This window comes from Squalius cephalus, assembly GCF_949319135.1.
Source record: "Squalius cephalus genome assembly, chromosome: 21".
Taxonomy (NCBI): domain Eukaryota; kingdom Metazoa; phylum Chordata; class Actinopteri; order Cypriniformes; family Leuciscidae; genus Squalius; species Squalius cephalus.
The window spans coordinates 28,926,062-28,950,819 of NC_137142.1; the positions used below are offsets into that span (position 1 = coordinate 28,926,062).

General features: G+C 37.6%; 1 protein-coding gene across 6 annotated transcripts in view; it reads right to left on the reverse strand.

Moving 5' to 3' along the window:
* Positions 1 to 22,966, reverse strand: part of kcnma1a (potassium large conductance calcium-activated channel, subfamily M, alpha member 1a) — a 185,309-nt gene extending 162,343 nt beyond the window's left edge. For all 6 annotated transcript variants that reach the window (XM_079855912.1, XM_079855911.1, XM_079855909.1 and 3 more), the window contains exons 1-2: positions 22,889 to 22,966; positions 21,510 to 22,442 (exon numbers count right to left, since the gene is read on the reverse strand). In XM_079855912.1, the coding sequence (XP_079712038.1) occupies positions 21,510 to 21,794 (285 nt within the window). In that variant the 5' untranslated portion in view covers positions 21,795 to 22,442; positions 22,889 to 22,966. The remainder of the gene's footprint in view (positions 1 to 21,509; positions 22,443 to 22,888) is intronic.
* Between the last annotated feature and the right edge of the window lie 1,792 nt (positions 22,967 to 24,758).

The following is a 24,758-nucleotide window of genomic DNA, read 5'->3' on the forward strand; positions in this document are numbered from 1 at the left end:
TTGTGAAGCTTGTGCAAGTCGTCACACTGAAACAGAGGGCCATCACGTCTTCAAGAGCTTCAGAGCACTTTTACATCACGCTTCACAATGTGCTGACATAGTGCTTCATGATGGTCTTATGAACACATGAATGACAGATAACCAGAAATGACTGTTTTTATATATATATATATATATATATATATATATATATATTTTATTTTTTAAAAAAAAATTTTGCACTGTCAGTGCCATTGACTAGACAAATGCAGCACTCAGCCTATTTACATAAAAGCTCTAGCATTTCGCATCCTTGTGTTATACATTGCCAACTGTAATATCTAATTTTTTCCTCAATTGACTTTTCGGACTAACAGTAAGAATGACACCAAAAGCGGCGCTAACTCTTCTCAGGAGTAGGGTTTCATAACCCTGGGTAAAAAGCAGCACTAACCCTGCTCCTAAAGTTTAAGCTCCTAAAGAGTTTAGAACAGCGATAACCCATGGTGTGGTTTTTTAAGGATCAACTTGGGGGTCCAGTACACTTGCTTATGTGGATGGATTATTATCTGAAGAAAGAAACTCATATACATGGTAAGTAAATGAGAGAATTTCCATTTTTGGGTGGAGTATCCCTTTAAAAAGCAAAATAGCAAAGTGGAATTTAATTCAAAGATAGCACACTACAAGCTTTATTTTGTGCCCAGAGATGTGACAAAGTTGAGAAATGTTTAACTTTATGCAAATAAAGAGCAACTTTCGGGAGCAACAAACAATGGGAGTGAAGTCAGTGGAGCGAAGTGATCCGTCACTACATCCTGTAGAGGAGCAGTGGCAGCAAGATGGAGGAGAAGTTATTTTAGTGGTCAGCAACTTTCCTATAATTTATGATATGTCTCTATGTACATAAAGACGTAGATAAACAGCCGCGATGGCGAAGAGCACTCGCTGTTTCTCGTTCATCTTTAATATCACTGATTCCATTTATATTTAGTCTTGTTTTAGCTGCAAGAAAACTGATTTGTTTTCAACAAAATGGAATAACATCCACGAATATCATTCTTAAACATTACTAGGCAACCACTAGTGGGAACGCCCACTAGCAAGCCAAACATCAGCCACTGGCGACATGCAGCGACACAGGCAGTGTGAATGCAGCTTTACTGATTTAATCCTTCAGAGTTGGATATTTTAGTGACACCACATTAAACTCAGAGATTTGGGCTGGACTCCATTACTTGTGCTGCAAAAAGGAGATCAAACCTAAAGAAAAGCGTTGTAGTCCATGGTAACAGAACGGACCAGATGGTGAGGAAGTAGATATGATGATAGTGTGTGTTGACAGAGATGCACAGTGCGAGAAGAGAGGGAAGGAGGCCCGGCAGTGCCTGAGAGATCTCAGCTTCTTTAATTGCTGTCAGTTAAAGGTCTATAAAGCAGGGGATGGGCTGATGTTTCACTGTGATTCATAAAACCACACCCATAAAAGTCCCTGCTTATAAACTGAGCTTTGAGTCCTTCACCTCAATCAGAGATACCTGCATTTCTAGATACTTATTTCAACAGTTAATCCAAAAAATATTGCTTTAATTAAATAAACAGTGAAAAAAACAGTCAATGAAGCAAACAAAGAAGCCAATTATAAGTAATACAAATAATGGAATCACATTGTTATCTACTTGGTATCTAAGTCTCAGTACTTTTGACATTCCTAGTACGGACAAATAAAGTCCAGTCACTCTATCAGCCTTTATTAAATTTCAATTATAGAGATTACAGATCATTCCCAGGAGTGGGTATTGACACAGATTTCACGATTTGATTTCTTATCAAAAGTAACAAAGCACAAAGCTTATTGTGATTATTGGATGGGAGGTGTGCTACAAATAATATTTAGTGATGTTTTATTTATGCTTCAACTGAAAACATGACACTAAAAGATTGTTCTTGGAATATGAGAATCAATCTTGATTAGTTAAAATGAAGACTGATTCAAATATTTTCAACACATCCCTGATAATTCCTATGAAGGATTTTGCTTGTATGGTTTAGTTTTTGTTGGCAAAGACAATAAGGCAAGGGAGTTTGTGGAGTTGGCAATTGATGGAGTAAACAAGGACAAAAAGACATGAATATGAGAATATACTATATTATAGGTCAAGCCGATTATATTTTTATTGATGAAATTGCTCAATTGTTGATATCTGAATGTGAAAGGTAAAGGCTGGAAGGGCATGACATTGCACTGCTAAATCACATAAAAGTAGTGCACATGCACAATTGGACCACCATAATACAACTGTAACTGCTTCAATACAATACTAACGAGGTCAGTCTTGATTCAAGTCATTACATGATCACTGTATCTCCAGCTTAGCCTCACATGGGCCATCAGCCTCTAGCATCTGGTGAGAGGAACTGATGACACTGGGTCGGTTAAGTGGGTTTGGTCCTCTCAGCATGCAGTTTACCATTTTAATCTCCTCTTTCCAATATCACTGTTTAAAAAGTCTCACATGTTTAAACTGATAATAAACAGAGTACACGAGCAACTGGCTCTGTTCCAAAGCCTATAGTGAGCTGCCTACGTAGTCAGCATTTCAAAGTAACATTGTTGAGCTCCCGTTGCGAAAGCCGTTCCAACATTACGCTGCCTTCAAAGATGCCTTTCTCTGGCAAAATATAAGACAGCCTCTGTGTCTCATTTCAAAGACTGCGTTCTCTGAAGGACGCATTTGTCGGCCGCATACGTCATAAAGGATGTTATTTTTCAGAACAGTGACCATTATAAAATTGACCGTTATTCCAAGTGAAGAGTAAATTGTTGTAATTTCTTCATGAATTTGGAATGTAACGGTCAGTTTACTGAAATGAAGCAGCCTCAATGACGTATGCAGCTGACAAATGTGACCTCCGGAGGACACAGCCTTCAAAATGAGACAGCTAGCATCACATGCATCCTTGTTAGAGAAGGCAATCCCAAAATGCATTGCGACAACCTCAATGGAAAAAAAAAACATTAAAGATGGCAGATGAAGCAATAAAAATTTACTTTACATATAATTATAATACATTTAATTTGGACAAGTATTAATAAAGAATCTAATAAAAATATTTGTGGTTACTTGGAATTTTAAACATATTAGCATCACATTTTTAGCTTAGCAGCAAGCTAACAGTAAACTATTTAAAGCAATTGTGTCTAGTTTCTTATGAGGTCTCTTATGTGGTTTTATTTCAGTTAGGATGCAAACAGCAACCTATGTAGACAGAAGACAGCAAGGCAGTTCACTAAGTTCAATAAACAAAAAAAAACAAAAAAAAGTATCCATTCCACATAGTACTCAAACTTGTATTATTAAAAAAATGTATAAGCAAAAAAATGTATAAGCAATGTTTTGGTCAATCAACATTCTCAGGCTTACAAAAAATGCAGAAGTAACAGCAAATTTAAAAACAACTCATTAAGGGTATTTACAGCTTTTAACAATGACAAAGGTCACACACAGACAATATAGAATTTAAAATGAGAAAAAGAAAAAGTTCAAATACCCGTTAGAAATAATCAAAAAGAAAGCACAAACATAATTCTACACCTAAATGAACAATAATACTAAATTCAAGTGGATATAAAAATATAAGCCATAATGTCTAAGCAGTAAATCATTAAATGGATAAAAGAAAGAAAAAAAAGACTATACAGAATTTCTGTCAAGAAGATACAATATACGTTTTAGCTTTTAAAAGAGAGCCATTGAGTTCCTTACATTATCAATAGTATAACATAAGTAACATAAGTACATATAATATATAAATATATCATATACTTATCATTTACAGGTTAAAAAACAATGAGATGATAACTTTTTGGGGTAGTTACTTAAAATAACTTCATCTGTTGTTGACTACAGTTGGGAGATTACTTGCAAATGCTCTCTTTTTTCAAGGGCTTAGCTCTGCTTCTTTTAAGAGGGAAGCAAATGGGGACCATCAATCGGCTTCTGAGCCAAGAGGGATGAAGATAGTGGGCTTTCCCAGACATCTCCCTCCATGCCATTCCTGAGTGAATTATAATTTGCTCTGAGTTAAAAGTTGATCCTCTTTTAGCAAAGCCGTCTTCTGCCAAAAAAAGCCATGGCTTTTGCTAGCTAACTGCCTCTGAAATCATTCCATGTCCCTTTAAGACAAGTTGGCTCACTCATTGGCCATTTTGGCAACATCTTCAGACAAATCATCATGCTAGTGTGTCTTTAATGAGGAAAAAACTGTTGTCCAAGCTTACTATTTAATAACATGTCAGTAGTGCACATACAAAACCTGACTAAGTTTAGCAAATCAGAGAGAAAAAAAAAATAAAAAAAATTGTCCCCACTTTGTCTGGATAATGCACATACCCCTTCTACAGAGTGATTTTGATTAACACCTAGCCCATTGAATTATACATATGGGATTCCACTTGTAGCAAGACTTTTTTTTGATCAGGTATTGTAGCTCAGATACAAATGAACAGTCACATATACACAGACTCCAGCACCCAGCAGGTCACATTCATCTGAGTTATGAATGACAGTTTTCTATTTGTAGGATACACTTAGCACTAATCATTTTTGTCCAATTGAAATATGGTTGCTTTTAAAGAGATTAGTATTGACAGGCAGTAACCTAGAGCTTTTGTGAGCCCTATATTATCGGCGTGTCGCATTCAGTGTATTTTCTTTTAGTGCATGAACAAAACTTGACATAACTAGAAATGATTTTCACAAAATAAGCCAATTTTGACACTATTCACATGATGACATTCAAATGGGTATTATAGACTGAAATATCAAGTTTTTGACTCCCGAACTGCTGTGTCTTATACAGCATAGTGAAGTTAGTGATTTCATCAAGTATGATTCTGGGCTGAGGAACAAAGCCAGATGCAGCAATTCATCATCCAAAGGCTTTCCTGAGCACTCCTGCAATGAGCATAAAAAAAATACACCATGCTTCCTGCTGTTTCTACCATGTACCAAGAAAAAACAGCTTGTTCTCTGGGAGTAATGCATCTAAAGGATCAAATGCATACCAATATAAAGCCCATTATTTACTGGATGTCTAATGTAGTATCTAATGTATTTTCTACAAAATATTAACACACTGGTCTTAAGCCATCTCAAGAGAGACTGTACATCCTAAGCCCTATTCGCACTGTAATTGTTTCTCATGGGAAGTCTGTAACAATAAATTTGCATAGCACTTCAGTGATAAAACATTCATTCCGATGACAATTTATTAACGGGGGAGGAGTGAGTCAATCACATGATTGTCAGTTGTAAACAAAACATCTGTTATTGCTTGGACAATACATTCATATTTAATTTAATAATAAATAAAATCCTACTTATATAGATCCTTTAAATATCCCATCTAAAAATAGAAAAATCTATGCTCTATAGTTTAAATGGTTTTTCTGCTTTGCATTTTATCTCTCAAAATAATGGATGTCATTTTAAAAATGAGGAAATTAGCAGAAATAAGTTAACGGACACTCTTATTTACATTAGGCAAATATTTAACTACTTATTCAATAAGTAAAATAGTAGAAGAGTAGTTGTGCAAGCCCTAATTTATACAAATGCGTATTCTATTTTTTTTTTTTTTTTTTATGACTGAATTGATTCAGAAAACTGAATTGAATTGACCGAATTGAGCCGGGTAACATTGTTTGGTTGACCACATTTTAGTTTGATGATGAATGGGCTGCGATGTCAAGTTAGCTATACTAGAACTAATATCTTGTGAGCGTACATTTGTGTTCTCTATGCATGGCTGACATTAACTGCATTATATAAGTCACTTTGGAATATAAGTCGCAGCACGTTTAAGATGATTTAAATAAATGCAAATTACAGTATCACTATTTTGTACATACAATTAATGCTACTAAATATGAACTAGGGTTGTCACGATACCAAAATTCCAGTAGTCGGTACCAATACCATTAAAACTGTACGGTTCTTGGTACCAATTTCGGTACCACAGCAAAATCTGTTTAACTAATTTAACTTAACAATTTGAAAAAAATATTAAATCAAATTCAATGAGTTTATAATTTATGATGGTAATCATTATAAGTAAATATATATAAACATTTGAAGGCCACATGCTGTTTAAAAGTAAACTGTTTATTAAAAAAAAAAAAATAAAACATAAGCAACCCTCTACGCACACCTATTACATTGATACATAGCTAAATCTACTGTACAACAGTAGCGCAATACATTTCTGTCAATTTCTTCAAGTTAAACCAAACTTTTATTTTGACGGGTTGCCGTGAAGACCTTTGAGTTTCTGTGGGTGTATGATATGATGATAGTATTTTCTCAAATGAAACAGTAAAATGCTCATGAAGTGAATCAGACCCAGACTCTGGAGATGAAGTTAGTTCATGCATTCATGTCCTCATATAGTGAGGTGGAAGAGGCTGATAACACAGCGAACTTCACGCGTGCTTCAAAACGAAATAACATTTAAAAATTGTACATAGGCTACATTACAAACAGCAGCAGGTCTATTAGTTTGCATTTACACTGCAAATCCTAATGCCCAAATCTGCTAAGAGGTAATAATGGAACAACAGTTTTAAAAAGTGATTTTTCACTATTATTTACAACAGAATCTGCATTGTAATGGTTTAAATAAAAATAAAAAATATAAGAGACAATAAAAACAACTGTGTGCAATAAAAAGCACTCCTTTCTTGGTAATAAAAAAAAGAGAGAAAATAACTTGATTTTCAAAAGTCAACGAATTTGCGAATTTGTCCGTCTCTAGGAAGTGTAATTTATTTAAGCCAAAAAATGCATTTAATACCATAAAATAAGCATAATGAACTATGCAAAAAAGCATTTTGAACATCTCCAGGAGGTTTTATAATTATCCAAAAATCAAACATAGTTCACCCCTTACGCATGTTATCACGTCTGTCAAACTTAGGCTTGACAGTGTTGGAATATTAGAACTAAAAACATTGACATAACACACTCAAGGGCATCAATCACTGCACTGAATACTTGCGGGTTAAAGTCGGCATGAAACGGAAGTTGAAATTGTCATTTTTTCCTTGTTGTGACGTATATCCGAGTGAAACGGCTTCTGAAATTAGAAAAAAATGTAGGGCGGGGCTTGATTTCGTCCTTCGGGAATTGATTGGATCGTTGGAGGTTGGGCGTTGCAAACAAAATGGAGGCAGATTTGAATGCCAGTTTACATTCAGTTGTGGAGGATTTCTCTCCACTGGACTCCCCACCGTTACCCTCCCATGAAGGATTTTTTATTGAGGAGCCCGGCGACGAGAACGAGGACGAGCAGCTAAATTTTCAATCAGCCCATATTTATATGAGCCTCCCGCGAACCAAGATGAGTCAAGTCAAGTTATCAGTCACCGATAGCCGCATCCTCATCGGCTCTGGCCGCACCCTTTCGCCATGGCACGTGACCGAAAGAGAAGAGAGGTCGTTTCGAGGGGGGAGGGAAGGGTAATGTATTTGATTAAAGATTATAAGGTTACATGAATTTTAAAAAAATAATGAAGTGCACAGATAAATCATTTATAATAAACACTACAATATTACATATAAAAGAAGATTTGTCAAATTTGATTTCATGCCGACTTTAAGAAATAAATAATTATTACCTTAAGATCCATCTGTTTTCAAATCCACATCATTTGAATATCAAGACATAGATGTCTGTCAAACAATAACGTGCACAATACACGGTAGTATTTACTAGAAGCAGAGGTCTAGCAAGTACACGCATTTCCTGGAAAACCCACACTACCGGATGTTTTGAATGTGTCATTGCTTTCCGAAAGGAGGGTGAAGCTGGCGGCCTGATCAGCTTCAACAATGTCTGTCAGAGACGATAACTTACATAATACAAAGCCTAACGCATGTGAGTATACATTTGTTCTTCACTCACTGAAATTGAATCAGAATGATCAGGAAACTGAGTAAATAGTCTACTTCACACTCCATGCTAAAGAGAATAAACACCAATCCAATTGATATCACTCAACGCTGATTTTGACGGATATTTTTATGCAAAAACTACACATTCTTATTCTGACATTCCTGATTTGAATATTTTCAATAATTTTCTATTCTTGACGGATCTTTTTTTTTCATAATTTTGGCAATAGATGAACTTTTAAATGAGTGATCTTGAGATGAGGCCCTTTCTCTTATGCTGATAATATATATATTAAAAACTTAACAGGTGATTTTTATAAAAAGTAGATGTCTTTAGATGTCGCCTTGGCTACGGCAGTTCATTGGAACGAATGTCTTTAAGGCAACATCTAGTGTATATATCTATGCACCAGTCTGCGTACACGTCACACACCAGGATGCGCGTGCGCCCTCAGATCACTTGGACGTGGCTGTGTATAATAGGTAAAAACGATATAAATACTGTTCGTTTTCTCACACAAACCGCTCGTTTCGTGTCTTAGGCCATCAATGTGTACTTACGATGAGGAATTGTTTAATTTGGACGATGGGGAACTGTTTTATTTTGGACTTTGTGCATGCTCTTTGAGACAGTGACCACAGACCTGCATTATATGACTGACAGACAAGAACGGTTTGACCTAAAAATATCAAAATTGAAACTACTGCGGAAAAAAAGACACCTACATCTTGGATGCCCTTGAGGTAAGCTAAAACATACCTAAATTGAATTTCAAAGTGAACTATCCCTTTAAGACAAACCAGCTCTCTTAACATCAATACCTTGGCAAGACACAATTAATCGTTCACACACAGACACATTAATGTCATTAATGCAAGGCAAATATGTCAGTCAGGAAGCACTACCAATACTCTAGAAAGACTGGCATCATTGCATTGTTTTATTTTAGTATCGACTTTGCACCAAAATACTTTTGGCATTGCTAATACTTTGAGGTATTTATCCTTGACTCTTTAAAATGACTTTCATTAGCGTGACCTAATGGAGTCTGAGTAAATAACATGTTTACCGCATAAAGCACATATTTTAGGTTATCTGACAAAACATTTATACAGTACACGACGATGGGCTGATTGTAAAAAAAGGACATCTGATTTTGAAAGACAATAGGCCAGCACAATGGCACCCGATTTTCCACTAATTTCTCTGGCTGATGAGCACAGTTTGTCATTTAGACTGGATTACTTTGGTTTATTGTTTGCCTGTTACAATGGAAATCCAGAGACAGAAAAGAAATCGGCAGAGAGACAATCACAGTTTGCCTCAAAACACAAACATCTCATCAAAGCCAGGCCGGTGGCGGTAAAGACGACTCTTAGCATCAATTACAAAGACAAGCAAAGCTTCCAGTAACACAGTTTTAAGCTTTTTTGCACACATGAAGTAAAGTGTGTGGCTTTTAAAACGTACTGGGCCATGTAATGCCTTCGAACAGGGCTTAAAAACAGCATTGCCTGTTGTTGGTGGGTTTCTACATCTTGTCATAGTAAATGAGCCCTCACCCCAGGGCATGAATGACAGAGGGGGCATAACCTCTGAGGGGGTGAAGGAAAGGGTACAAGCTCTCAGGCAGTCAACTGACTCACCACTCAACGCCTCAGTCTGCCATTTCTGCTCCAGTGAAATCACTGGATGGAACAAGGAATAAGCTGCTGTCCCATGATTCACATGACCAGTTCCTGAGAGCCAGGCCTATTCTGCAGGTAAAATAAAGGTTTGCTTGTACATCATGCAGTGCTGGTGCTCAGGCTGTTCGTGAATGAGCTCTGCATCTGTCAGCCGGCTCTCAGCTTGTCTAATCTAGCAGGATACAGCTGACAGTGTCAGGTACATTCTGACATGGCATTATTTTGGCTAAATGTCAAGCTCCTAGAGCTGCAGGTACCTGGAAAATCATAACGGCAAGGGCAGGGTGTGCTCTGAGACAGCAATAAATCCCCCATAAAACCTTTTCCTAAATATAGAGTGTTGTTCATTTCATTGAGAGGCTATAGCTTGACTTGTGCATTTAGCTGTTTTGGTGCCTTGCTTGCAGCCACAGCCATCGAATTAGACAAATGAATCAGCGAGTACAACAGGCAGTGCATCTGAACATGGCTATTGAATCATGTCACTTACACAGCATGGCATTATTCATTTAGTTTATGAGCACAAACAAGCCAAGCAGACAACTGCTACTGCTGACTGTAGAATCTGTAGTTTCGCCCTCCGCATGTATTTTTAAACAAACTGAAGTGGACAGACAGCTCATCAGAAATGGATGTGTGAGCTTGAGGGACAGCGAGCACAATCAAAAAGTGCAGCAGGTAATTAAAGAGCATGTTACATGTCTTTTGAGTCAGTGTAACTGCTACGCCACTCCTATCTTGGGTTACTAGGTTAAAAAAATGTTCTGTTCTCGTGCTGTAATTTGAGAGAGGCTGGTTAATTTCTCCAGTGAACTGGGAAACTATGACCCTGATCCTATTTGAAGAGGTCAAAGGTCGCAGCAGGGGTCCCACAGCTCAGGCCTAACTCAATGCCTTCTATTTGTGGAGAGTGGACCTTTGTTTCCATAAACGGAAACAGGTTATACAGTAATAACAAAGAATAAAATGTTGCCCACTATGGAGTAGGACTCTCATAAGTAACAACACTTCAGTACCAAGTCAATACTACATAAATAAAAAAGGATACCACTCTTTCTAAAATATTGGTAGTTCTTATTACAGACTATACCGTCTTAACAACTGTAAAATAACAATTTCTGATTAAAATGTCTAGCCTGAGGGGATTTGAATGTTAAGAGAATCCAAACAGACAGGACAAAACAAGTGGAAAGTATATCATCTGTAAACATAGCCTTGACGTAACCTGAAGGCCTTTGAAATACCATTGTATGAATTTAATATGTAATAATAATATTAATCAATTATATTTATTTTTTAAATATTAAATATTAATAACATTAATGTTTATTTTTTGAGGATTTGGGAGAGGCCGTGTTGGAAAAGGCTGCTACTGCTGGAGGCAAAAAAGAAGTTATATAGAGAGAGAGAGCAAAAGAGAGAGAGAGAGCGGGGCCAAGCTGGGGTTTTTTGAGCCTGTGCCAGTTCTCATCTCTCTGCAGTTGTATTGCTTTGAGACAATGCTCAGCAAAGCAGCTGTGTGGCTTTAGCCCCCTCTACCCCACCAACCAAACCGGAATTAGCAAATCAAATGACATCCTTGTAAAATATAATGCAAAATCATCCTCCATGTCTAGGGTGCATTCAAGGACATTCAAGGGTAGATGCCAGATATGATTCACAGTTCTTTAATACTAAATCAAGGAAGCTGTTTAATCAGTATTGTCTTAAAAAAAATAGGCTATTGCAGCTAAATCTGAAGAGAGAACAGCAGCTCTCTGAAACATGGTAAAACCCTTAACGTATGCCAGAAGCCATTATCATCCCTGCACTGTGAGTACAGCAAGCACAGTCATCGCTCTTCACGTACCCAACGGGTTGCACTGAGGATATTCACACTGTTTTAGGCCATCCCAACATTTTCTTATCCACAATTTATTTTAAAGCATGGCTTTATTTAGCTTTCAGTCAATAGTTCACATTCAAGAAAAGCGCCAGAACTAATCTTTAATTTTAAATTATTTGAGTATTATTGTTAACTTTGAGGGAAGGTAGAAATAAACACAATTGGAAAGATGTATGATTTACACAAGTATTTCTCAGGGCAACCGTTTCACAACGAAGAAAAATAGCAATCAATTAGTGGTCTCCACCAGCTATAATTAACAACCCAAACATAAACAGCTGTGCATGTGCACAAATGAAAGCAGCCACATGTGTAAATGTCTAAAAATTGCAGACCATAACTGGGAGAGTGTAGAAGCAGACAAACGAGTCTTCCAAATCCAAGCTGTATAGGGACGTAGTCATTTACTGCCCATTCATATCAAATGTATTTCAACATGATGTACTTGCACAGTTGACAAGGTCGCAGCTGCTTTCATTCAGAGCAAACAGATGTTGGCTTTCAATAAAACAATTGCCACTATTTTCACTCTCTTGATTACGACGAGCTCAGATGTTTCGCGTTAAAGTCATTCCAAACATTTTTGTACACCTCCCATCAAAGCAGATTTATTTGAGCATTAAACGGTCCAGTGTCTGGATGGGTGCAGCTGAAACTCTTCCGCTGAGCTCTCCATGGTGCTGACGGCCTGATTCTGAGCAGAATCACTGAGGCTGGAAACACTTGTGTTTTATACATCTCATCCAAACCGTGGAAGAGACTTCACACTCACGCAGATTCGCAGAGCTAGAGTGAAGAAAATTATTCTTGCACTTAAGATGTGCAGGACTGCCTGAATGTTAACAAGATTGCTAGTGTGCACCCAGCAGCCTATTAAGCAACCAAATTTCCAAGTGTGCTGAACGTGATTCATGAGGGATATAGAGCTCTTCAACAAGGAAAAATTGTGCTTGTGCTATCAGTTGGTCTCACAACCTCTAAAAAAAAAAAAAAAGGGCCAATTACATTAACTATTAACTGTTTTAATTATTCTTATTTCTTTTTATTATTTTTCATTTTTTCTATGTAAAGCACTTTGAATTGCCATTGTGTATGAAATGTGCTATATAAATAAACTTGCCTTGCCTTGCCTTGCCAATGTTTATGGGGATCAAGTATGTTGTGCCTGTGTCTGTTATATGATCTTTAGATAGTAGATAGGTGTTAAATATTTAATGGATGTTGCATAGCTTGAAGAATTAGAACATTTTCTATAAGGGATTATATTAACGAAAGAGTATCATGTTTTGTTTTTTTACATCTCTAAAACAATGACTGGTTTTACATGCAAATAATCACATTCAAACAACTAAAAAAAGAAATTTACATTGTAAACGTTGAAATCGTGTTTTCTCCCTTTTTGACATCAAAACATAAAGAGACGTGCATACGTGCACACACTGAAGACATGTAAAGCAAGAACAGGCTGATGGGGGGAAATCGTTGTGCCAATCGTTTTTGCTCACAGTTTATGATCACTGTTTACATGACCTTACATGCTGTCAGGTTATTAAGCATAATTAGTGCAAGACTGTGCGTGTTTCTAAAAACACTTTTAGAAAGCAATAAACCATGAATAAATAGCACTTTCGACAACACCTTGATCTGATGACAACATACAGACATCACACCCACTGAAGAACAAAATGTGTAAAATAATTATTTCTAATCAAAAATTCTAATTAAAAACATCCAGTACCATCAACTCAATTTCACCTGTAAGCAGATAAATTCTAAATATTTTTTAGAAAAAAAGTAAAACACAAGAGTGCAAAAAGTACACCTACTTTATTTATAACATAAAGCTGTACTTTTACATTATACATAAAGTAACTAATGTAATGAGACAAGATGGGCAGAAACATGCCCAACATCAACTTGAAAAAAACTACACCAGTTTAAATCACTTTCTTCCAAGACCTACAACAATGAACTCAAGTTTCACTGTGTACAACATATGTAGGCTACATGATGTTGACATGCCATGTTATGTGCAGAACACATGACAGCTTATTTTACAAACACTCGTCTCACTTTTCACGAGCCGTATTCCTTCCACTATTACCTTTTAAACAAATGAAACACCCTTAGAGCCCAGTGGAAAAAATTTAAATAAATGCTTTTACACATCCGTAGGATCGGGTCAAAAATGTGGTTTCATTTAAAAAGCTTTCAACAGTGCAAGCTGAGAAACAGCCATTGAGAGATGCAAATTGTAACATTTCTTCAATTAAACCAGCCTGACATTTGTGGAATAACCTTTGCAGGCACATCAAAAGCACTATCTCATCCCACCAATGTGCTGTAGTGCATGCTAAGAGCCAAGCAGGTTATTAAAATTGCCGCCTGCCATCAGAAGCACAACCTGTTATTAGCTTGCGAGAACACGGGAGAGATGGAGCCAAATCACAGAGCAGCGCAAGGTTTCGGTAGCACAGCCCACATCCCTGAAGGTCACAGGAACGTCCTCTACCCTTCGCTTCTCCTCTCCCCTGCTCACTGCATCACTGCTTCCAATCAAAGCACCAATTTTGATGTTACGCTCAATGAGATGCGGGCGAATCAGAGCTCAGGAGCTGGCAGCAGGGGCCGCGTTTAGATAGGCGTCCAGTTAACTCTCTAAATGAAGGACTGCCCCATCAGTTATGCATCAATTTTCATCTTACAACGGTAAGTACCAAAGATGTTTGAGAGGAAAGTGTTACCAAAAGTAGAGCCTACTCTCAAGGCTCAAGAGCTCCTTCGTCTCATGCAAACACAACCGTGATTATGAGAGGCCTTGTGATTACTTCATGAGGACTAACAATTCACATTGATGAATCTCTATTAATGATAGTCATTAATTGTAACTCTTAAACAGCTTTCATAAAGCTATCCTCCACTGAACTCCAAACTGACTATATGAACTGTTAATATAAACTAGTTCCTATAAGCCAGGGGTTAGTGGAGCTAAGAGCACATGGTGGCTTTGACTGCAGACAGATCACACACACACACACACACACACGAGGCTCTTTAAAGACAACAGCAGCTGAACCAGTCAGCAGCGGCTTTCTCTGTGAGCTCCAGCAATGGTCATCCTACTATCTTTTCCCATGTGCTAACGGTTTTGACCAGCCAGCAAGATCTGGTGTTGCCATTAGTGGAGAATGTCTCTCTTGAAACAAACACTGGTGGCCAAATGTCTGAGGCCACAAAAATCTGGGGTTCAAATTTTTTGATAAATGGAAAGAAACATTTAAAACAAAGGAACATTGAGAGTGAGATATCAAACGAAGCAGAAATGTTTATGATTTCGCACTATTTCTAGGTCACTAATCAAATAAGCAGAATTGTAACAATGACCTTTCAACAAAACACATAAGACACAAAATACTAAGACATTCTGATAATATAATCTAATAGGAAAAAAGGTTCACCAATGGTCTTTCAAATCCCACTGTATTTAATTGAGCTTTGTCTTACTTTTTTTGTAAAATTGTATGCATTTATTAACGTAACATTTAGTAATTAGTACAATATTAGAAGTACCTGGCAGAGGCTCAGTGCAAAAGTGGGCGAATCCTTATTGTTTTACTTGGATTGGTTGCCATGTCTTGAGCACATCAGTGGAAACTGGTCGGTCTTTGCCCTGGGTTTGTAGAGCACGCTCACGTCAGGCCAGTATCAACAACACATGACAGTAATGTCAGGCCTCTATGGCCGGTATGCTAGAAGGAACTCAGAGGCCTAGCACATAAATATCACTCCCATACTAAATCATCTCTGTTCCCAGCAATGAAACACTAACTTTGAATATGGATTAACTGATCTGTAATTTCTTTGTAGCCACACACTGTAAAGCCTGGAACACACCAAGCCGACGGTTGGCCGTCGGGCAGTTTTTGTGCGTCGACCGACTAAGTTTCCTCAGTGTGTTCCGCACCGTTGGCTGAAATTGGTCCTCGTCGGCTTTTTTTTCGGCCGATTTGACATGTTGAATCGGCGTCGGGCCGTCGGTGAAAGAGGGAACTCTGATTGGCTGTTCAGCTTAGTGAACGAGTCAGTGTCACAAGTGTTTGCAAAGTCAAAACGGTACAGATAGAAGGCTGTTCTAATGTTACGTCATCTGACCTGAGTGTTCCTTGGCGAATATTTCAATATTAACACGAGAGGAGAGGAATAAAGAAAGTGTTTAGCAGGATTGATATTCAAAACGGTAAGCACACACTGCTTTGTTTACGGTTTGTGTATCTGCAGCCGGCAGCGTCGGTTTTCCCTTTTGAATGACGAATATAGATGAATATATCTGCAGAAATAGACAGTTGTCTCATTTACACGCAGGCGCAGAACGCGCATTCTAGCTGACAGTCGGCAGTAGTTCTCTCGGTGTGTTCAAGTGCAGCTTTTTACCCCGACGCAAGGCGACAACACAGTCGGCTTTCATCAGCGCTAGTTCGTCGGCGTCGGCTTGGTGTGTTCCAGGCTTAACACAAACCAAATTTGACGACGTGTCTTTGTCTGCGGTTATTAAAGTACTATGTAAGAATATCACATATCAGGGGATAAAATTGTACTGTTCAACACACAAATCCTGTAGTAAATAGACATGTTTGACGGTACAACTGTCAATTTCAATTTCTTCATACATCATTATCGCTCACTTCAACTATGATACATCCTAGTGGCTGCAGCAACAAATGGATGCAAATCTGACGTTTCTACATTTTTATACTGCAACATGATAGCATGAGAAGCCATCTCCTCAGTTTTATTATGCATACTCGTTTGTCATATTGACAACAGCAAACAGTCAACGTGACATCCTAAGGAGAAATGTAATTTAAAAACATTTCCAAATATCAATTCAAGAGGCGTAAAAACACAAACTGTCAGTTGGGATCAATAGCAAATCAATTTCACATCATTCTTATTGAGCTGTTTCAAGATGGAATTTGTTGCAAACCTTAAAAAAAAAAAAAAATAAGCCAGAGGAAAAAAAGAACTATACTCGAAAAAGCTTAATTAAAAGCAGAATTACTACTGAAAAGTAACACCCAAGTGTCCTTTGACTTCCACAACATGCTCTTCCACTGCACTCATTTGCATATTAAAAACCTAAGAACCTAAGTATCAACCGACAATTAAAATAATTTGACGTTTCTCTGGTAATAGAGCTATAGGCGCATGTACCGAGCACAGAACTCACAGGGTACATTGTGTTAGAGTGTTAGTGAGAGGGACAGCTGATCTTTGGGTGTGTGTTGTCCGCCTGTTAGCCCAAAGGCAGCTGGTGTGTTGCCAAGCACGAGGGGTTACACAGGCGCACAACAAACCCACTTACTAGGCATCTCAGTAATTCTGAGTGCTTTAATGAAAATACAAAGTTCAGCCTTAGGTCTATAAAAATATCGTTGTATTGTGGTCTCATAACACATGCACACAAAACACACGCCTCATTTGAGACGTAACCCTCTGGTGGGTCAGAGAACGTTGTGAGCTTTAAATGGGAAACGGCAGTCAAGGAGCAATCGGACTAAATCACTGGATGGAAAAGCAAAGGCTCATTTCAAGGAGCAATAGCTTTTGGTAAACACCTTCCCGTTATTTGCCAGTAAAACAAGACGGGAGAATAAATAAAGCAATTTAGAGCAGAAATACAAAACAATATTAAATAAACATGGAATATAAATCAATATCAAACGCCGCTTCTGTAACGATGTTGCAACCTTGAGCAAAATGTAAATAGAAACTTTTGAAACTTAGGCTAGGTCATTAAAAAAAGTGTCCATTTAAGGCTAGTCCCTGCCTTAAGCAAAATCATTAAAGGTGCAGTAGATACGTAAGAATTTTTGTGATGCTAATGGCAGGTAGCCTCGGCTGATTGATAGATGTAATCACAACTACAGCAATATGTGAACAAGGAGCATTTTTCTCCACTGACAGCCAATATAAAATAGCCATGTATTCTAATGTGTCTTGGAAACCTTTCCCTGTTCCCTCCCTCTGACATCACAGCTCATGCACCAGAGGGACAGTTGCCAGTGAAAGGCTTGGGACTGTGCACGATATTGCGGTGCCATCAACCAATCAGTGTCACAATTTTCCCGTGGCTCTAGAGTGATTAGTCACGGCTCAAATGATTGGCTCAAAAAGGTGAGCACAGAACTGAGTGCCCTTAAGCAAAGATGGCAACATGCAACTACCCAGCTTGATTCATCAAACGGACAAATAAATGTGTGCAAACTGAATTGTTAATAAATAAAAAAATCTGTTTTTTTTATTGTAAAGAAACAGCATCGGTGGTTGCCAGAGCTTTACCATTAAAGAAAACAGAAGAAACATGTTTAGCTTTATGGATTGAACTTAAATCTACAGTAAAAAACAAAACAAAAAACATTTCATTAACTCATATGTTAAAATACCAAAGTCCTAAAAATGCTTGTATATCTTTATAATATACTGACAACCACCATAAAAACACAGGCGGTAAAGAGAAAGCCACATGTAGAATCAAAGCTCACCACAAGAAGCTTTTTCTCAAGCTGAAGTAAAATGACTTCTGTATGCCACACAAATACAAAACATAACCAAGGTAACACATATAATACACACTAATATAATGCAATAAAATAACAAAATAATGTGCATAGCATTATTTAATTGAAAAAACATCAAATATGAAGTGCCACAGGGAATTCTGGGAATGTTTTTGACGGTTTTTGTTTTGTTATTGCCCCCTTAGGGGAAACTAGTTTTGTAGCAGAAGGTAAAACATATAAACAATACATAATACACAAACAATATACTGTATAATGCACATCACACAAATCATAGTTCACATCAAAGTAATCTACCTATGAAGAGTTCATTAAACCAACAGCCACCGAAAAAAAAAAGAAAAGAAAAAAAAACCTTAAATCTTTTTGTTCTTCCACCTGGCACTTTAAAACGACGCCCAGAAGGCAACAATTGAAATTCTTTATATTATGGGTGATCTATATTTCTTAACATTGAATGTGCCTCATTTAAAACCTGTCTTTGATACATGTCAAGGCTGTATTTGACTTACTCCTATTACTTTTCCTGCCACATTAACAGGGCTATTCAACCTATTCCTATTTGTCAATGTGGGATTGCCAAACCAAGCAGCGATACAAAAAGAAAACACTGATTCAATAAAAGACTTATAAAATAAAGTCATCATCTTAAAGCATACATTAAATGTTTTATCTTCCTTTAAAAAAAATAAATAAAAATAATTTCACAGTAAATTATAAGATAGCTTGTTCTTTTTTTCATCTACTGGTAAATACAACTTGATAGTGGCAATCATATTATGCCCTTGTGAATACCGATCATTTCCAACGTGACTTCAACTCCAATAAACCTCCTTGGCTCAAATAAAAAGATGGCAATTTTGTTTCTTTCGGACAGTAGTGTTGCTACTGCTACCTGTGCTAGAAATAAAATTCCCACAAAATCTAAAAGTCAGCATCTTTATTACAATTTCCCCCTTAATAAGGACACAAATTGTTCCCTTAAAGACTCAATAGGTATTGTACTTTAAAGTGCATGCGTTTTAACTGGAGCCTCAGGCAAGAGAGAGAGAGAGAGAGAGAGAGAGAGAGAGAGAGAGAGAGAGAGAGAGAGAGAGAGAGAGAGAGAGAGAGAGAGAGAGAGAGAGAGAGAGAGAGAGAGAGAGAGAGAGAGAGAGAGAGAGAGAGAGAGAGAGAGATCACAGAGAGAGATCACATTAAGTGTCACCATTCCTTCCGTATGGCAACTGCACCTTAGGGGCAGTTATCACCTAGTGAACAATGGAAAGACACTTCGAATAACCGAACCATAAAGTCTGATACAAAACCAGGAAGTGCAGATGAACAACTCTAAGATGATGTGCTCTGGATTTGGAGTCTTTTTTTCCAGGTGCATTACTGTATGGTGCGTCTATATGACTGATATAATGGCATGCTTTCAGTCTCACCCACTTGCTCAACATGGCCGGCCTATACTGTGCATCCCATTACTGACACCATGCCTGGAAGACCTGCCGTCCGCCGTCAGCTGCACTGGGATAACGTTTCAGCCTCTTAATGCTACTAATAAGCACGTTCCCCTTGCAACAGAGTGTCAATACCCATCCACAAAGTCACCCTCCAGACTCTCCTTCTACAAGGAAACACAATTATCCCCAGCGCCATTTTCATGTCTTTTTGGAAACGGGATATGGTGAGATATCACTTGGCAAAACATGCTCATTCCCAATGGCACACAAGTTGTCATCAACCACTGAACTGATTAGGGAAACACTGACGCTGCGAAATAACCGGTTTTACTTATACATCATATCCCAGAGACGACAACAAGGCTTAATCAAGGCTTCCCAACAGCTAGTGATATAAACACAGGCCTGATTGTGTTTTAACAACCTCCATCTGAAGAGGATGAGCTACAGTGTCAGTTTCAGATTGGCTCTGCTTTGCTGGAACGCTTGTACATGTAGGTAATTAAATGATAATGAAGACTGGTGACTTCACAGACACCATTAACCCTTTTCATTTAAATAAATAAAAAGTTCAACACAGTCTCATCCGAACGAGAAGGAACACGTAATTATTTCATAATGTCAACCATTTAAAAACAAAAACACCCCACAGCCAAGGTTGTTGACAAACTAACAGGGCGACACACCATCTAATCTGTATTTTAAGTCATTCCCAGACAGATATCTTAGTCAGTAGGTACTAATGGGGATTAAACCGTATTGGGTGTTTGAATCCATGCAGGCATCATGTGGTTAATTATAACTCACTGGATATTGTCTTCTCAAATCCCACTTGAAGCAGCCAAAATGAAGCTTTGGGTAACCAGTCCGTTTTTATGTCTGCAATGAATGAGTCTCCAGAGAAGCAAATAACACTTTTCCATTTACACTGGACTGAAGTCAAACCGTCAAAGATGGACACGCAGAAGATAAGCCACACTTTTGTTGCAATCACACTCAGAGTCCATTTTGAGTGCCTAATGGAAGCCATCACATTACTACTAAATTGAATGGATGTGAAGAATAAAAAAGAAAAACTATATTTCATACTGCACAATTGCAAGCAACAGGTCTGGATTGTTTCCCTACGAAAATCAAACACTAAAATGTGCTTGTAGTTGAGGATGGCTGTTTAATGAAAGATAATCTGTGTCCCTACATGACCGTGTGCTACATTATAAACGTGCTGGCTTGCTTTTAATTGTATTGCCCAGAATGAATCAAATAGCATATATTTTTAAAACCACTAAGAAAAGTAATCTAACAAATACACCTACACGTTCATATATGGCTTTCAAGGCAGTGTATGAATAAATGCTGTCTAATATTAACTTCATTTTGCCTTCATCTTGAGTCTCAACGTCTTGTTTACAGAGTGAATCTAGTAACAGTTTAAATGGATTACCAGGTTACTGATTGCAATCACATCTGCATAAATCTCTAATTCTTGATTCAGATCAAGACTTGTTTATGCTTTGAATCTTCATCATTTTTATCCACAAACCACTGACATGAAGCAAAAGTATAAAACAAAATGCTACATCATTCAAAACAAAACCATGGCCCAAAACACGATTGATGCATTTTTACTGAAAGCTTATACATCTAAATAATGTGATTTGTGAAGGAAAATATGAGGCCTATGTACATGAAAGACTTACATGAATTCAATTTCACCCCGGTATTTTATACAATAAATACTGAGATGCTTGGGCTTTGTGCATCATTCTGAGTAGTTTATTCAGAATGACTGCTGCATGCTGCAATATTGTCATGCAGATCCAGTGTATTCCCAACAATGAATCACTTCTATCAAGGCCAATCCACTGCCATCTAAATGTCATTTAGTTATAAAGATACGCAGAGAACATGATCATAATTAATTCCAGCTAATGGTGCTTTTCATGGAGAGGGAAAGGGGCTTGAGATGCATTACCTTGCTTTTGATGTTGCAATGGCAGCAGACAGTCCACAGGTACTTGAGGGTCCTCCACAGGAGGATGATGAAGAGACCCCCGAAGAACGTCACCATGGATGAGGCAAGGAAAGCCCACCACATGCGCTGACCATTGTTGTCACAGGGTACGTCTGGTGAGAATGGAATGATCACGTCCATCTTCGATATAGAGACAGAAGAGTCCGGATTTTTATTAAAATTGTAATTATTACTCATTCTAGAGCTGCTGCTGCCATAGGATCCGTTGCCATCTGCCACTAGCATTGAGAAGAAGCTTTGGACAGCTCCTGCCAGCGCCCCCAACCCCAGCCATCAGCCATATTGCTTCAAATATCCCTCTCCTTTCTTCTCTCTGTTTTTCTATCCACGTCTGCTCAGTGTAAATAATATTTTTGTGTGAGAAATACAGCAGCTTGGAGAGCGTGAGGAGAAATCGCGCGTCCGTTCCCCTCAGCGCGAGACATTTAAATCCGCATTAATGACGACTTCGTATTTTCATTTTGAAGGGTTTTCCTCGTCTTTTTCCATATCTTCTAAATAAAATGGAGTCTAAACCCAATATTCGTGTAGTCTCTGTTGTTATCAGTGAGAAAGCAGTGGATTCTTGAGAGAAAAACGGACAAGCGACTCTCTCTTCAGGCGGCTTGTGTACGTCCAAGCTCTCTGTTGTCCATCCAGTGACAGGGTCGCCTCAGTGGTGTCTAATCGATATTTCGCTCATAAACGACAACTTAATCAATGTCTCCAAAGCTATCCAGCTGGGAATCAAGTAGTGCTCTTTGTAGTTTTGCGAGGCTAGGTGGAACAACCCGTTCAAACATCGGCGTTTCGGCGACTATTCCGCTCTCAATGACACGTCGATGTCCCCATTCACTTTCCTCAGCTGATCCAGGCAGTCCGTCAGACTCAGATCTGCTCCACAGATTGTTGGGGAGATTTACAGGTAGGAGGGCGGAGCCAACCCGTTATAATAAAGATGATAGGAAATATTTTTTTATTAAACGTACAATAACAGGTAACATTAGCAAACATCTTCATAACTATAACTAAGAAGGAAACAATTAGGAAAATAAATACCACACACAGATTAATAATTTTTACAAAACATTTAGGCTAATATTTTACACTAACATACTTTTTCCATTCTTGATTGGTTTAAGAGGCTGTATTAAAGAGATGTGCTTACAAAAAGCCTTATAAGATGGATATTATCACACTTGCAATCGTGCTGGGTAATGAATATCAGCAGGGCTGTCTGTATCACATAACACTCTTGCTAGTGTAAAATCACTTAACTATATAACACTTCTATAAACATTATAGATTATAATAGTGAATATATATATAATTTAACGTACCATCAGATAAAACGCCCCATTTATTTCAATATTGTTCTTCGCATCAAAGATGTGCGTGTTTCCAACGCGCTGTCTGCAAACCGGTCTGGAATCCCATATGAGTGGAGCGGAGCAAGAGATTCCGCTCCTACGCTCAAATCGTTCTGTAATCACTTCGCTTAATCTCCATTACGTGTTTTACATTAGCCGCTCCGACAAACTAGTGAGGGAAACCAACAATGTAAACATACTTTTGGAGCAACTGAACCTAGCGTTGGGACTTCCCAAAACTATACAATTCAGCGTACATTTGCAATCTGATTAATGGTAAAATGATATGGATTCATATTTTAGAGCTGCGGGGACGTATTTTTGCATAGGAAAATTGCATAGGCTACTTCCATGCACGTTTGTAATTTCGTTTATAATTACGCAATTCTGACTTTTTTCTCAGAATTCAGAATCGTGAGATAAATAAAGTCCAAATTGTGGGATATAAAATCGTAACTGCAAAGAAAAAAAAGGAAAGAAGCATAAACTCGAGTTAGCTATAAAGATATAGGCTACATGCAATTGTGAGGGGAAAAAGTCATTATTGTGATGTAAAAAAAGTCTTATTACATTTTTTATTTTCAGTGGCAGAAACAAGCTTCCATATGTTACGTTTGTAAATAAAGAAAAAAGTCTGGTTTTCTGTTTTAACCGCCATGGGTCAACATAGTGAGCTTTGACTTAACAATCAAAATTATAACTTTTAATATGAATTAATGCGTTTCTTGTCATATTTACAATAGTGATGTCTTTAACAGTCATTGTTATAATTCCTTTGTTTTGTCTGAAAATATGCAGTTGTTCCAGAATTTCTTGTGGGCTAGATCTTTAAATTACTGTAATTTATCTCGCTTTATTTGAGCATATGCTACATGTGGACAGTTAGCGCATATATAGCAAGATGGTCTCTGGTGTTTGTGCGAACCATTTAAATCCTATAAGATCAACAGCAGTGTGTCTTGTGCATTCAGGTGTCACATGATACTTCATTACACATCAGCCTGTTTATCCTTGTCTTTGTCTCAGTAATTTGGAAGTGGTTTCATCGTTGAGGTCTAAGCTGTTTCCTCAAAGGTCAAGGATAAGAGATAAGCTTAGTAAATTATTGGAAACCTGTAAAAATAGCTTGTCTAGTTTCAAGGTATAAATATTGATGGTAAAATTTAACAAATAAATGTTGGGTTTTGTTGTTGTTATTACTATTATAAGACAGATGACAAGCTAGACTTGCCTTTACTTCACAGGCTATGAAATGAGACCCTAAAACAAGTCATTTTCAAAATATAAACAAACATTACTAGAATGAGGTGTGAAGGAGATTTACTGACATCTATGATTTTTATGTTTGAGATTTACTGTCTGAGAGTTGCTATTACTTGACCAAAATAGCAGCTGAAACATAATCTTCGTAAATAGTTGTCAGCTGGTGTACTGTATGCTGGTATATAGTCATATCACTTTTCCAAAATATAAAAAAAAAAATCAAATGGATAAGTTTTAGGTTCAATTTCATCTTTTGTTGTTACACTTTTCCATCCTTTTCAGATTGTCTGTTAAATACCATGACTTTACCCTATAGTGAGTATCGGTCCAGATGTACAACGAAGAGCTTTCCAACAAATATTGAGACATTCATTTGTTTTGTTTTTAAAAAGACATGATGTACCAGTGGATAATGTTAACATGTCAATGTTATTGAGTTTTCATACAGTATCTGTTACTTCTCCTCCTACTGGACAACAGTGAAAGTGCAAGTTTAGTGTAAAAACAGCTTGGTGATTTGATATTTGTGCCTGCAGAAACATGGAAATGGTTTCTAAATAGCTTCCAGTTCCAGGGT